Raw genomic sequence first — 15,796 nt, 5'->3', positions numbered from 1 at the left:
ACACTATTTCTGATACAGGCCAGGATGCCATTGGCCTTCTTGGCCGCCTGGGCACACTGCCGGCTCATGTTCAGCCGGCTGTCAACCAACACCCCCAGGTCCTTTTCTGCTGGGCAGCTTTCCAGCCACTCTTCCCCAAGCCTGTAGCGCTGCATGGGGTTGTTGTGGCCGAAGTGCAGGACCCGGCACTTGGCCTTGTTGAACCTCATACAGTTGGCCTCGGCCCATCGGTCCAGCCTGTCCAGGTCCCTCTGCAGAGCCTTCCTACCCTCGAGCAGATCAACACTCCCGCCCAACTTGGTGTCGTCTTACTGCTTACTGAGGGTGCACTCGATCCCCCCCACCCAGATTGTTGATAAAGATAGAACTGGCCCCAAAACTGAGCCCTGGGGAACACCAATGGAGATGTAATCTGTAACTAAAATGGATATTTCTTACTCTGATCATTCCAAGTTGTTGCTTTGCAAAAGGTGAATCAGAAGTCTCATTGAATAGCAATTCATTCAGGGTTAATAGGATTTCATTCAAGGATTCTTTTAAAAGTCAGTAGTGTTTCGTGCAAGTCAGAAATGTATGCTGAGTATCTAAATCCTTGTCACATTGTTCAGGCTCTTTTGGTTGGTTGTTTGCTTTTGTTCCCTGCTCCAAAGTGAACCCCTCCAGGCCATATTTTCTTCTCAAAACCTGTGATTAATACGGATGCGTCCAGTTTAATCTGACATTATTGAACCTGCAACATACCTGCTGTATTTGTGAATGTAAGGTAAATGCAGGGAAACGTTGGATAGGCATCTGGTGAAAGACATGCTTTGCTGACTGGAATATGTTATCTTTGAGTGTTTGGGGTTTATGCAGGGAAAAGAAGTGAACTTTTGGAATTTCAGTTGATGTAAATATTAAAGTAGAGAAAAATTAAAAACAAAATCAAAGCTTTGATAAGAAAATAAGTGTTTACTATAGTAGAAAGAATAGGGTGGGAGAAGGTTATTTGCCTCGGTATTTCAATTTCCAGATCCCAGGTTGGATAGATGGGTGAGGTTTTGGCAGCCAAGTAATAGGCTTTAAGAAGAACAGGAAAAACTGTGATGGACCTGACTTTGACACTGTTGTAAAAAGGGAAGGATAAGTGGTGTAACTTCTGGAAAAGAGGTCCTACTGGATTCAGGGAGAGGTCTGGGGATTTAAGCATGGGTTTAGCTCCCAAACTGAGGCTTTTAATTTAATTATCTTTTTCGCTTTTGTGGTTTGCATTCTCTGCTACACAAAAGGATATAAAAGTAACATGGTACATCCCCTGCTGTCAGCCTGTTCCTCAAAGGGGAGGATGTGGTAGTTGTGGCAAAATATTAACCTTGAGAGATCTAGAAAGCATACTGTCTCTGTAACTTTGTTATTCTCTTGGTCTAACTTTGCCAGCCATAGTGATGTGTTATGCTAATGTTAGTTTTTCTGTTCGAATCAGATTGTAGAGGTTTTGATAATTGATCGTAAGAAGCAAAATTCATTTGTTGTTTGAAGACCTTGTACATTTCCACTGGAAATGTTCTTAAGTTTTAAATACAAACATTATGTTGTGATTTATGTTTATGGCCGAATTTCTCCAAAGTTAATATCACAAAGTGTATGGGGATTGCAGTTTGGAATGATATGGAGAAGTATTGGCATGGAGAAAACGTGTAAATGAAAACTTCTTAAAAACATCTGTCTTCAAGTAGGAATGATCTAGATGTTTGAGAGAGCATGTGACGGGAGTTTGACTGTTGCAAAGAGGCTTACATCTGCATTAAATGAACTGATTTGAGCTTAAAGGAAAAAAGAGGGGAAAATATGACACTGGAGCACCATGGCTTAATACTTCATCTGGAAAACTGTTAGTGCCTGAGATAGGCTCTAGGTTAAACTAGTCTGCTTATTTCAGTGTGAAGTCTAACTTGCTGATAAACTGTTTTCTAGGAAGTTTAGTAAAAGACTTGCAGTGCTGCGAGTAACTGATAAGTGTTTGGTGTATAAGATGCATTGTTGGGGATATATGGGTGCTGCGTAGGTAAAATTTTGGAGATCTCTATATGGGGAAAAAAGCAAGCAAACCAACTGAAGCAATGAAATTCATTCTACAGAGTTAACAAGCAGGTGTTCTCAGAAGTTAGGTCGCTCTCAGTGTCCAAATCGTCAAAGATTGTTACAGATCCTTCAGATTTTATGGATGAAACTTCAGAGAAAAGCATGTCAAGTGGGAAAGATTTAAAAAACCCAAAACTTTGAAGATAACAGGACCATCCTCAAAATGTAGCTCTTTGAGGCTACTAACAAAGATTCTTGAAATATTTTCTTCTAATACACTATTCCATGTAGAGTGATGCTTTCAAAGTAGATACTGAGTGAGGCAACTAAAGAAATAGGTTCAGTATTCATATAAGCACGGTGCTTAGACATTAGAATTGATTAGATAATGCCTTAAGCTATTCCTGTAGGTAAAGAAACTAAAGGAAGAAATGATAAAATAACTTTGTCCACTGTTCTAAATGTGATGATGCAATTGTTTGAACAAGTGGCAGAGATTTAAAATAAATTACTTATTGTTGCATTCCTGTATTACATGCAGTAAAGCTTCTGTTCAGATGCTACAGAGTGGAGTAGCACAACAAAAAATGCAAAAAAAAATCTGTAATTAACACTAGTCCTCTGGCAGTTAGGCTTAAAAAAAATAGGGAGGTGGCTAATGTGACTATTTTGTTCTGGTAGTTTTATTTCTCTAAAGTTGTCTGTTCTTGTACCAAGCTATGAAGAACATGTCTTAGCTGATGCTGAAAAGAGGGTGTTGATCAAAATCCTGCCTTAATTGTATACACTGGTTTCTTTTATGGAGGCCCTTAATTTGCTGCTGCAATTGAAGGAAGTTTGTGTTAGACTTGACAGATTACAAGATGATGACACTTCTCCTGCACTTTACTAAGTAAGCAAGAGAGAACTGAAACCACACAGAGAAAAATGAAAACCTTTGGAAGCTATAAAGCCTTTCTCTGACACATGCAGTGTGACTACCTTACAGTGCAAAGATTGAGCTTAAGAAAGAAATAGGGTGGAGAGAACTGATGCAGCCTAACTTCAAAAAACAGCTTAACTTTTTTCTGTTACTTAAAATGGAAAAAGGTCCTAATTTCTACCCCACATATAATGTCAGGGATGGTTATGGTGTTCTTCAGAATTAAAGTATTAGGAAGTGCGAAAGTAAAGGCTGAAAAGCTAGTGGATTTTTGTCAGTGGTTGGTTTGCTTATTGTTGTTGTTTTTCCCTCTTGATTAGCCATTATACTGTTTAGCTTTTAAGAGTGTTTGGCCCAAGATTTCTAATGGAACAGTCAAAATACCAGTCAATACTACCAGGTAAAGGTGCCTGTAGGAAGGTGTGTCCGAAGAGATTTTATAGCTTAACCTGTTATTATTTCAGGTGCTTGAGCTTGCCCTTATTTTACTTGAAGAATTCAAGATTCTAATTTTGGGACAGCAGTGTCTTTTAAAGACATAAATACATTTAAAAATTGAGTCTTGTCAGCTGCGCATGTCAGATGTCTGGCTCCTTCTAGTTGTTGAGAGGCAATAGCAACAAATCTACCTCTTATTAAAAAAAAAAAGGTGCATTTATTGCTGTTTTAAAGTAATTTTATTTGTTTACAGGTGTCAGCTGTGATGCATGTTTAAAAGGAAATTTTCGAGGTCGCCGATACAAGTGTTTAATTTGCTACGATTACGATCTATGTGCAACTTGTTATGAAAGTGGTGCAACGACAACAAGGCATACAACTGACCATCCAATGCAGTGCATACTAACAAGAGTAGACTTTGGTAAGTGACAATTTCAAACTCTAGCAGTTTGTTGCTATGTTGTGTCTACAAACATAATACGGTTTTTCATGTTTCTACTTATTAATCACTTCCCCCATTAGCACACTGAAAATAAGAACAAGTTCTTGTCTTCTAAAAAACATGTGCATTTTCTTTGATTTTAGCATACAAGAACTGATTTATATATTTCTTTTTAATTGGTGCATATATATTTTTAATCTTTTTTTATTTTGGTCTGATAACAGCAGGTTATCAGACTAATAAATATACTTAATAACAATGACTACTCGGATAATGAACTTCCAATTCAGAAGATGTGGCAACCTTCTCCCCCAGTATGCTTTACTTAAGTGCCACAGTGTACAAGCAGAAAAATCTTGGTGAGATTTTGTAGGAATGGTATTCATTGGTGGCTTATGTGGGACTGTAGGTACAGCAGGGGTATAAGTACTGTACTGAGTATAAAAGATTAGTGGCAAGGACTAGCATGTAGTCTTCTTGGAGAAGATCTACTAATTTAAGAGTTATTTCTGGCTGTAAAGCCATCTCAATATTTAAAATAAAAAGTAATTGTTCTTGTCTCCCATCCTGCTTGTTGTTTCTATTGCATCATATTTGTAACAGGTTGTAACTCATGAGATACTTCTGTGACAAACCACTGTTCTAAGATGTTGCTGATGCTGGACATGCATTTCATTTTTATGTTAAGTCCACGGGGCTAGCATTTTAATAAAATTTTTTTAGCAATTCCGGCTGTATTGTTCTTTATGTTTCGAATTCTTTAAATATGATGATTTCTTAAAAGCTGAAGTCTTATGAATTGTAAATTACTTCTTTACCTTTTTGATTAAAACAATAGTAAAATCTACTTCTTTATTGCTTTAAAGATTAGAGAATAGCTATATATAGAAACATGCAGTTGGTTTCTCAAAGCGGCCTTTGAATGAAGATGTCTTTCATTTTCTTTTAATTCTCAGGCCTCCGCTTGCCCTAAGACTGCCTGGTCATGACTTCAAAAATCCAGGCTCTGGGAATCCAGGGTTTGGAAGGAAGTAGCTTAGTGCATTATCAAAAATGCACGCCACCATTTTAGCTTGCATATGTTTCTTCTTGGGATTCTTTTTTTTGGTCTCACTAATGAGGTAAAACTCTCTGTGTACAGTATATTAATTCAGGATTCCGGTCACTGTTTGAGATGCACAGTTCAAACTCCTTAGCCCCTTAGCAACAGTTATTCTTGGATGTTACACATGGGCTGAAAGGACAGCATTGCCGTAAATATCAAGTGCTCATCATAGGGGTAAGAGGACTGAAACATGCTTGCTATGAAGCCTTAAGCTAACATTAAAAGTCAAAGCTTTCAGTGTACTGCAATGAGGAAACTTGTTCTAAACACTACTCTCTTAAAAAATGCCTATCATCAGAACCTAAGAACATCTAGGAGATTTTTTTTTTTTCTTGCAACTTAGATATTTCTCTTTTGGAAGTCTTTGTATCTTTTGGTTTAATGCATTTTATTTGTGTATGTTGTGGGGGCAGAGAGGGGTTATTTTATCCTTCATGCAGACTTAAATAGTAAAGAGATGGCGAGGTGGAAGAAGGTTCACAGTGCCGTATTGAGATGGGTAATAGGATTCCAAGGGCTACTTGTGCATTGCTTGGTGTTTATGCTACTGTGGCTTCTTTAAATAAGAAAAATAAGAAAACAAGCTCTAGAAATTTCATATGGCCTGATATCTGAGCATTGCTCCCACAGAACCAGCGTTAGGAAAAAAAATACTGCAGCTCAACTCTGCAGCAAGACTCCTGGTTTGATTAACACTGTAGAACAAGAACAGGAAAGAATACATCACCACCAGATTGTGAACCACAGGAAAGGTTGATGGCACCCGAGTACTAGTGACCTTGTAAGCTTATACACTGGAGAATGAATTAGGGAATACTTACAAATGTTCCTTAGGGCTCAGGAAGGTCTGTGATGTCATTCTTAATGTTTTTATTTTACAGTTCCCTGTAGAATGTAAGACACAAAGGAGTGTGCCTTTACAGTATTGTACAGATGCTTAGAGAAACTACGGTAACTTTTCAAAGGGCCTTGTGTAGCCAAGGAGATCATATGACTTTAAGGAACATCAAAAAAATTAGGAGCTAAGGAATGTTAAGTTTTTAATTAGAAAATCAATAAAGAATGGTAGAACTAGTCTAGAATGACCTGTTTCAGAGTTGTCAGGATAGCTGTACTAGTGAATATTAAAATCACCAAGGAAGCAGATTTAACGGGTTAAAAGAAAATAATCTCAAGGGGAAGACTAAATGGCATAGAAATAATGAAGTCTTCAGTCACTTCCTAGTGATGTGGGAAGTCAAATGAAAGGAGAATGTTTTCTAATGTATGACAGTATGAGTAGGGAGTTTTCCTAAGTCAGGAAAACTTCAGTAGAAGCACAGAATGGAAGGCTGTTGGTATAGGTAGGTGTGTGAATTGTAGTTTACCTGGCCATTGACAAACTTCAATACTGTTGTCTGTAATCAGGTTTGATTCAAAGGCATGGAAACTGTTTTTAATAGGAGTAAACTTCCAGTTTTTGCTGATGGTGGGAAAGGGACAGCTGGTAAAAGATGAGTATTTTACAAAGGAGAAGAAAGCAGAGTGGGGGATCCTTCCATTGGAAAACTCATGCAAGCACTTCAGAGGAAGTCAGTGTTATTTTTCTGATTTTAAAAGTGCCTGTGGGGATCAGTGAGTCACTTGCTCAAGGTCCATCTGCAGCCGATGAAAAGGACCCTGTACCTCTAGTTCCCATCACCATTCTGGCCAGCACTGTCTATATGCAGATAACTGTGGAGTTTGCTTAAGTATTCTGTGCTTAAAGCTGTGACCAAGTTCAGGTTTGTGGTGGACAACTAATCACACAGGTGATCCTATGTGTCTGGGATTGTTTCAGCATAGAAAAAGTTAACATTGTTTACCTTAATGAAAATTCTGAATTCTGATCAGTTTTTTAGGGTTCCTAGGTACTGTAATAATGTTGCAGAGTATACTGCAAGAAGATGGACTTCTTCAGGTGCTCTGAAGGAGCTTTTGTTGTCCTCTTGATATTTTTTGATTTATTCCGCACCCTCACCCCACAAGACTTGGACTAGTATAGGAGCCTGTATGAGAACACTGAAAACAAATAAAAAGTCCTAGTGATTTCTCACTACACGTGTTCACTCTTGCACCATCTGGTTGGCATCTTTGTCTTTCAGGAGTCAGTGTATGACCTAGTAATAATTTTGAAGCAAGATGGGATCCAGAACAATGGCAGTGCTATTGTTCTTCAGTCCCCACAAGAGACACTGGAAAGAATGCTTTAACACACAAACCAAGAGTGATATGCTGCTGTAACAGGGACAGAGCTTAAAATAAAATATGAAGTCTCATATGTAATGACAAGTGGCCTTTAAAGCACAAATCCAATTAGTTTATTACTGAGGGGTCAAAGAGTAGAATTGCAATAGGCCTGTGTAAAGAACAGGAATGTGCTTACCAGGCAGTCATTGTACTTTTGTGCTTTTTGTAGGACAATGTGTCAGGACAATGAAGTTCAGAGCAAATTTTCCAGTTTTCTTTCTCCTGAAAAAGAATCCTAAGCTGTTAGGATGCTTTATGATTTTAAGCATGTGGCTTGCATGTTACTGCTGCCATTTTAAAGAGGTTATACTGGCAAAGAAAGTAATACAAATTGTTAGTAGAATTCTCTGCCAAAGTCATACTGTGTTATTTTTATCAAAGTACAGAACAAGTGTACCTCTGCTTGTAAGCTCAGGTGCTTATGTGACAGAAGATCCTGCCACCTTTTGTGCCTAATTCTTAGACAAAGGGAGCTACTTAAATAATAGTTACCTTGATAATGTGTAGTGTGAGGTCCGACTGGATTCACCAGAACTCAGCTGGAGGCTTTTGTGATTTTTTTTTTTCAACTGCTAGAACAAGATCTGTCTGCTAAGTCAGAGTATCATAGTAGTTTGTTTGGAAGGGGACTCTGGAGATCATCTGATCCAACGTTCTTTTGGAAGCAGGGACATAAGTTGGGCTATCCCATCAAGCCAAGTCTTGAATATTTCCCTCAAGGGATGTTTCACCACTTCTGGGCCACCTATTCCAGCGTTTAGTTCCTACAGTGAATGTTGTGGGGGTTTTTGTTTGTTTCCCTTTATCCAAGCGGAATTTCCTCTGAAGCAGCTTGTGCTTGCAGCCCGTCACCATGCTTCCTTTTGAAGAGCATACCTCTATTTCCTCTGCAACTACTTTTTCAGTATAAGAAGTTGGAGATGAGATCCACCTTGAGCTGTCTCTGTGGTGGATGAACCCCAGTCATTCAGTCATTCTTATGTCACATTCTCCAACCCTCTGTCTTGGTGGACACAAATGCACACACGACACACACAAAAAAATCCTAGATCCTCTCCATTTTATTTCAATATCTGGCTTGAATTGGAGAGATCAAAACTGAGCGCTGTGTTGCTGGTGTTGCCTAACAAGTGCCAAGTAACATGGGATAATCACATCCCTTGATTTGATGGCCTTAAATCTTACTGATTTAGCCTAGGTCATCGTTTGCCTTCAGTGATGCAAGGGCGTGCTACTGGCTCATGTTTGGCTTGCTGTCCGCTGGGGTCCCCTGGTCCTTTTCAGCAGAGGAGCTCCCCAGCTAGTTGACCCTGCCTTTGATCAGCAGCTGCTGTTTTGGCATTGCTGAGTATTGGCAAACAGGCTGCAAATCCCCTCTCACATTCATTAGCATCTGTGCTTGTTCATGGCTTCAGCATGTGGTTCTTATTCTTGGGGAGCAGCAAGAGCAGGGCTGCTCCACAAGGAATAACAAACCAGGAGCTGAGGGTGACTACAGCACAGGCAGGGGCAGTGTCCTCACTGACAGGGTGTGCGGGGCAGGGTTGGTAAGAGGAGCAGGTCCTGTTGACAGTTCCAGACAAAGCGAGTATAACAAGTCAGCTCTGGGGTCTGTGCAGGAAACCCATCTAAGGCAGGAGGAGGGCTGGGTGCAGCTGCAGCACAGCTCATGGCCAGATGGTCAGACCTTAGATGTAGCCCATGGGCAAAGGGTGTGTGTGGAAGTCTGCTTTGAGGCTGGTCAAGGCAGCTAAGGCCTATTGGTCAGCTCAGGGCCCTTTTACCTGCTGGGGAAACAAAACATCCAGCTACTGCTGGACAAACAACTGAATACCTGCCATATAATCATTGTCAGCCCCAGCAGTGTGTCTCTCGCACTGAAGCAGTTAGCCCAGTGCTATCTGGCTGTGAGGTTGAATACTGGGATTGGCAGCTGAGGAAACTACATGAAGAAAAATGGGGGATGTGCTGTTTCCTCCTGCTAGACATAGCTGTACTGGAAACTTGCTGAAAGATTGAAATAGTGATGCTCTGGCTGGAAGGAATGAGCAGCTGTTTGCAGATTCAACTGAGCTGCCATTTTACTCTAGCAAACGTGGTTCTTGCACTGCCTTTGTAGTGAAAGGGAAGAGTTCCAAGTGAGGTGAGTAGAGATCCCATCTGTTAAGAATAGATCCCTCCAGTCTGTGAAGCAGGACAACATTGGTGATTAACAGAATATTACAGTCTAGGTGAGTATTACAGCTATATCACTGTGTATCTTTGTTTCATAGGATCAGTCATAAGATAATTCTGGTTGGAAGGGAACTCTGGAGATCTCTGGTCTAACCTTCTGCTCCAAGCTGTGAGGTCAGACCAGGTTAGTCAGGGCTTTGCCCACTTGGGTCTTGAAAACCTCCAGGAACAGAGGTGGCACAGGGGCTGTTTGGATATTCTGTTCCACTGCCTGTCTACATGGGGAAAATGTTTTTCCTTACATTCTCTTGTCCTCCTGTACTGTAGCACTGTGAAGAGCCTGGCAACGTCTCCTTGATCCTACCTCTGTAGGTATGGGGGCAGCTGTTACATGATCCAAAGCTGTCTGCTCCAGGCTGAACCAGTGCTGGCCCTGCAGCCTCTCCTCGCAGGGTGAGTGCTCCAGCCCTGCCATCTTAATGGCCCTCTGCTGAACTCACTTCAATTTGATGTCTCCCCTGTACTAGGAGGTCCCTAATGAGATGCAGTGCCTGAATGAGGCTGATGGGTGCTGAGCTAAGGGGATCACCCCTACTCATACTGCTCTAGGCATATGGCTGGCCCCTGCTCAGCTTGCTGCCCTCCCTGCATCCAGCACCATCTCCTCAGAGCTGCTCCCTGGCCCTGCCGGCATTGCTGCAGGTCATGGTCTGCCCTCCTGGGGCGGGGCTGGGCTGAATTTCGTAAGATTCCTGTTGGCCCATTCCTTTATACAAATGTTTATAAATAGAGGGTAGGTAAGCATTATTTCTTTAACTTTATAGCAGAGTATCTAGCAGGTTTTAGAATGCTTTTTGTTCAGAAAATCTGCAGCAAATCAGAACTAACAGCAGTTTTAAGGGTAATACTGTTTTGAATCGCATGGCTGCTTGATCAGTGATGCAGGAATATATATACTTTGGTAAAATCTGGTGTGTTGTCACCATTTAGTTTCTTCAAACACTGAAAAAAAAATCAAACAAATACACTATGACTTGTATAATACCAACATTTTTATCTATATGTATATATCAAATTGAAATTACATTATTCATGAAGAAAAGGGAGACTAAGATTCCTGACTGCTGTGTACCCTTGTAGAGAAATATGTCTTAACAGAAAGCAAGGACAAGCTGTTATAAAATGTAGTCCTGAATCATCTCTTTGAAAGATTGATTTTAATCTAAGGAATCCTACTGTACTTCTGTCTCATTACTAACCTCCTGCCAAGTTTAAGAATGTGTTAGATTTAAACACTAAATACAGGCAGTCTGTAGCTATAGATGGCTAACAAAGCAAAACTGCTCATATTTTTGGTTGAGTTTTCACATTAAATTTGTGTGGGTTTTTTTTCCAAGAAAAGCTGTAATGTCTAAACACTGTTGAACTTGAAATCTAACTTCATAAACTATTGTTGAGTCCTCTTTAGACAGTATTCTGATCCTTTTACTCCTTTGAATTCATCCTCTAATTGATAAGCAGTGTGTGTAATGAATCTTCTCCTAGAGGGATGTGATTTAGTCCAGTTTTCATTTTTTACTAAGCAACCTTGTCTTCCTAGCTACTTTGAAAAGAGGGCTTTAGAGGTCCAGAGGAGTTTGAAGAGTTATGGACTCCTGCTTTTGTGTAGGAAGGTATTTGGGAAGAACCAAAATACATTTTCTGAAAGATCTCTTTGTGGCCAGAAGGGATAATTCTTTGGTCATGGGCCAGTTGCATCATAACAGTAAAACAACTGTAAATGAAAGCAGTAATACAATTGTAGGTTGCCTCGCTCCTGCAGGCATGGAGGTGTGCCCTTTTCATTTTTTCCCATACTACCCCTAATTGTTAGGGTCTTCCTTGGCAAATGAGCCTTTGATAGTCAACAGCATGACTGTGTTTTTAGGATTTATGATGTCCTTGTAAAAATGAAACCGGTGGAGAAATACCCATTCACTAACTTCAACGCTAAAATTTACACACAAAGATTCATGATATCACTTAATTACTATAGTTTAAAAGAACGCTTGTGTGGTGACCTGTATTTCAGTTTAGAAGAGGGACAGATTTTAACTGTGAGAGGTGGAGAAAGATTAAGTTGGGGCGTGGGGGGGGGGAGAAGGGAGGTATAAACTTCCAAAGGAAAAATATTTGGATTTGCCAGTGACTGATTTCACTTTTGACAGGTGCATTTTTTTTTTCCAGATAAAGGCATATTTATTTGGCATGTGCATGTACCTTTGCTGGGTATTATAAGAAAGATGTGGAAGGAGGTATGAGTGGGAGAATATGCATGAGTATAACCAGGAGGCTGGAAAGAACTCAGTTTTTTGTTTTTTTTTTTAATTAATAAATGGCTTGTTTCATATTCTCTAAAAGCAAGGAGCAGAAACACAGGATTTGACAGTACTCGTCAAACCTCTCCTCTCTGTGATAGAACAGTGTGTACTGCTGGAATTCTTGACATCTGGACTGAGCTAACAATGTATCTAAGGAAAGGATATTTTTTACCTGCATGCTAATGTAGTTACCGTTCTCTTCAGATTTGCTGTGGCCCTTTGCTCAGCTGGGAAGTTGGAGTTGGTACTTCTGCCTTACTTGAAAATACTTACATTCATGAAGTAGTGAGGCTTATAGGTAGAGGTTTTTAGACCACCTGATAATTTTGAGGGTTTTTTTCTTTTTAGATAGATGCAGAAGTTACTTTTATATGCAAATCCTCTAAAGAATAAAGACAATTTGCCCCTTTTTTCATTAGCTTGCCCCTTTGAGTCATCATCTTCTTGTTTTATCTAGATCAGTATATAAGATGCCAGGACTTGGAAAATTTCCAGAAATGAGTCTGCTCGGGTAGAAAGAGTCCTCAAAGGAAAATTTGACTTGGTGTTCTTGCGTGTGTGTGTATGTTTGCAGTGATGGAGAATTTCAGTTTTCCAATCAGTAAATAGGTATTTAATCATCATCATGAGGCTCATACCAAAGCTTGAGGGAAATCAGAGGATCAACTAAACAAATTGTCATTAGCTTTTGATGTGTTTGTGACTGGCATTCTTGCTATTCCCACAGGTATGCAGAATTTTTTTGCAGAAGTTCTTGTTGAATTACTGAGTTTCAGAGAACAGTATTTTGTTTGCATGTGCTGTTTTGGGCAGATTAAATGCAGTTAAATTTGGAATTCTTCTTAACTATTCAGTTCAAAAGTTTGGCCTTCTTATTTTGTTCCCAGAATCTTTATTTAAGTTCCAACTCTGTCTGTCTTTAGGACACTGAAAAAGTGAGAACTGAAGTTTACATTTCCTCTGTGCAATGACACTGCAGAAGTAAGAATGCTTTTAAAGCTTTCCTTTTTGCTATATACTGTAACAACCTGTGTAATGAGCTGCTTTAATGAGAATTTTTCTTCATATAACTGCAAGGAGGATTCTTTCATCTGTCTTCATTGAAACATTTTGCATTTATCTGTTCTAGACAACCATCATTTTGAATCCTTTGCCTTACAGATACATTTTTCTGAAAGAATATCTGTTCCAGAGTATGGCTTATCCATTCAGAGACTGTTTTAGTGACTGCTTGGAACTTTGTCCCATGTAAACCTTGTTCAGGCTTTCCTCACTTGAAACCATGACATGTGTAAATTCTTCGTATTTGAGTATGCTGCAACGTATTGGTAATTTTTTTACCCCCACCCAGTTTTTTTGCTACATCAGAATAGGAGTCTGAATGTGATTCTTGGAGAAACTTTCAGAGGAGTACTTAGTGAAGTATGTACTGAAGTGGCACTGGTTAAGAGCTCCAAAATCTTGAAGTGCTGTGAATTATGTAGATCTTCTGAGTGTTGTATCTGAAACAGTCTCTGGAGCAGGTTAATTTTCATGTAAGTCTTTATTGCATATCGTGTAAATAAGAGGAGAATGGAAGACTTTGAAACAAGACTGGTCACCACCTGGAAAATATGTGTGCTTTAATTTTAGAGAAGCTATTCAAGTCAAAAGATAGTTGTGCATGTAAGTAAATCGAATTGGTTCATCCTGTAGGATAATGTTGCTTAACACCTGTACATAGGGACTGTCAAGAGTTCTGAATGCTAATGGTGTAATCCTGCCTCAGACCCAGTATTTCTGGTCACCTGCCAGAGTAATTGTAGTACCAATCTACTCATAGAACAAATGCAAGCTTACTGTGAGTAATGGATAAGAACTACAGATCGTTTTAAAAGCTTTGACATGGGGGAATTTGCTGTTGTTCCTGGTTTTGAGCATTCAGAACACACTCTAAAGCTGATTGATACTTAGCTTATAAACCAAACAAGCAGATTTAAGAGTTTGTAAGAAGCTTTCTTCCAATCTGGTAGTATTGTCGTCTTCAGTTGAATATGGTATATTTAAGTGTTGGCCAGCGACCTCTCCCGCAAATGCGGGAAGGTAGACCTTCTTCCCATAGATTTATAGGAGATCAGGTAAGGACACATGTTTTGAATTAAGACATACCACATGTCTTGGTAGGATGCCAGCTGAATGCCTGACAACCTGTCAAGGAAATGCCCATCGTTCATGTGTTGGGTCACTCAGATGCATTCAGAACTGAGTCCTGATACATGTTGTGCCAAGGACCTTTGGGATTTCCATCTAGTAATAATTCCAGGCATCTGTTTGTGTCAGTACTATATAAATGACTTTCAGGTTGGGGGGTGAGGGTGCTAATCTTTTGGGCATGTCTTCCAGCTTGCATTCATGCTGACTTTCAGTCTGTATAGTTCTCCATTTCAATCATATCTGATGTGCAATTCAATTCTCTAATGAAAAGTTACTTCTGTGCCTTATTGTATAAAACATTTAGTGGAACCTCAAATGCTGCTTTGGAGAACTAAGACTTAATTGGCTTGGGACTTTTTACTTTGGATAGTTGGATTTAATGTGTGTATGTGAATAAATGAACCTAGATTCAGGATGGTACTCAAACTTAGTGTGATAGTTAATTTGATGAACCAGTTAAAATGCTCAGTGTCAGGTAGTGTTTCTTCTTTTGCAAGGCTGTCTGTCTACTTGGGTATTTCTTACCATGCCTGTTAAAGGGGTATCTTTCTCTCATCGTCCAGCATTTAAATTTTCTGTAGGCGGTTTACAAATAAGGGGAACAGGGACTTACTGAACATTAAACTTTATTCTGCAATGTATCTAATCTGATTCTGTACCTTTAACTCCACATATTAGCATGTTACTAAGAAGCTCATTTCCTGTATTGGTCTTGGAGTGTTAGCCCTCAAAACCTAATTATATGTAAAATACTTTCTGTTAATGTAGTGGATTATAGATATGTACGTTTTTAGCTTAAGCATCATCTTTTGTAAGGCTGCAGAAGCAAAAATGTTGTTCTGTTCTTCCTAGTCATGTCCTGAAGAGACGTCAGTAGCAGAAGATGTCATAAACCTTAGGAAGCTCTGACTTAAGCTGTCAGAAGGACATATTCCTAACACATTAGATAGATAGTGCCTTGTGGTGCAGAACATGAGTTCTAGTATCTGGTCAGACTTGTCCAATTCTTAATTTATAGCAGAATATTCACAATTCTATGAAAATATTTTTCAGTTACTTATCAGTGAGTCCTAGAAAAAACATCAGTGAAAAGACTTTAAATTACTTGCTGGAGAAAATCACACTTTTTATCTTGATGTGAATGTGAAGTTTATTCATGTTTCCTGTAGAATACATAATACCTGCAGAGGACGAGTGAGAAAAGTGTTCTTTTCTTGCATGGTTTTATAAATTTTCATGTTAAGTTTGGGGAACTTCTACGTTAGCAACTTAAAAGTGCCTGCTTTTCATCAGTAGTGCAAAAGTACTCAAATTCAGCAGACCTAAAAGTTGCAACCAGTGTGAAACAGATAATCAGATTCCTTTTTCACTATCAATCTTTTATATTATATATTTGAGACTTTTCTAAAACTACTTATTGTGAAGCAGTGGTTCAGCTGTGGCATAAATATTGATATATGGTATCACTGAGGACTTTTAAATTTTAGTTAAATTTTTGAGGTACTGTTGAGTTCAGCTTTTTTGAAAACTCATGTTTGAAAAATAACCATAGGTGACCCTGTACATGGGATAGAAGGGTGGTGGAAAAGTGAAGGTTTGGCAGTATCAGCATCATCATCATAGGAGTCTTTGCTCCTACTGAGTATTAGAAAACTATGTTAAATTTTTGAGGTACTGTTGAGAGTTCAGCTTTTGAAAACTCATGTTTGAAAAATAACCATAGGTGACCCTGTACATGGGATAGAAGGGTGGTGGAAAAGTGAAGGTTTGGCAGTATCAGCATCATCATCATAGGAGTCTTTGCTCCTACTGAGTATTAGAAAACTATGTTA

At 39.2% G+C, this 15,796-nt stretch overlaps 1 protein-coding gene across 1 annotated transcript in view; it reads left to right on the top strand.

Moving 5' to 3' along the window:
* Positions 1-3,674: 3,674 nt before the first annotated feature.
* The window catches only part of KCMF1 (potassium channel modulatory factor 1), a 30,395-nt gene continuing 18,273 nt past the window's right edge, over positions 3,675-15,796 (top strand). The window contains exon 1 of the mRNA XM_019470848.1: positions 3,675-3,842. Within this exon, the coding sequence (XP_019326393.1) occupies positions 3,812-3,842 (31 nt within the window). The 5' untranslated portion in view covers positions 3,675-3,811. The remainder of the gene's footprint in view (positions 3,843-15,796) is intronic.

This window comes from Aptenodytes forsteri, unplaced genomic scaffold (assembly GCF_000699145.1).
Source record: "Aptenodytes forsteri isolate BGI_AS27 unplaced genomic scaffold, ASM69914v1 Scaffold224, whole genome shotgun sequence".
Lineage (NCBI taxonomy): Eukaryota > Metazoa > Chordata > Aves > Sphenisciformes > Spheniscidae > Aptenodytes > Aptenodytes forsteri.
The sequence above is the reverse complement of the archived record's forward strand: the minus strand, read 5'-3'. Positions and strand labels throughout refer to the sequence as shown.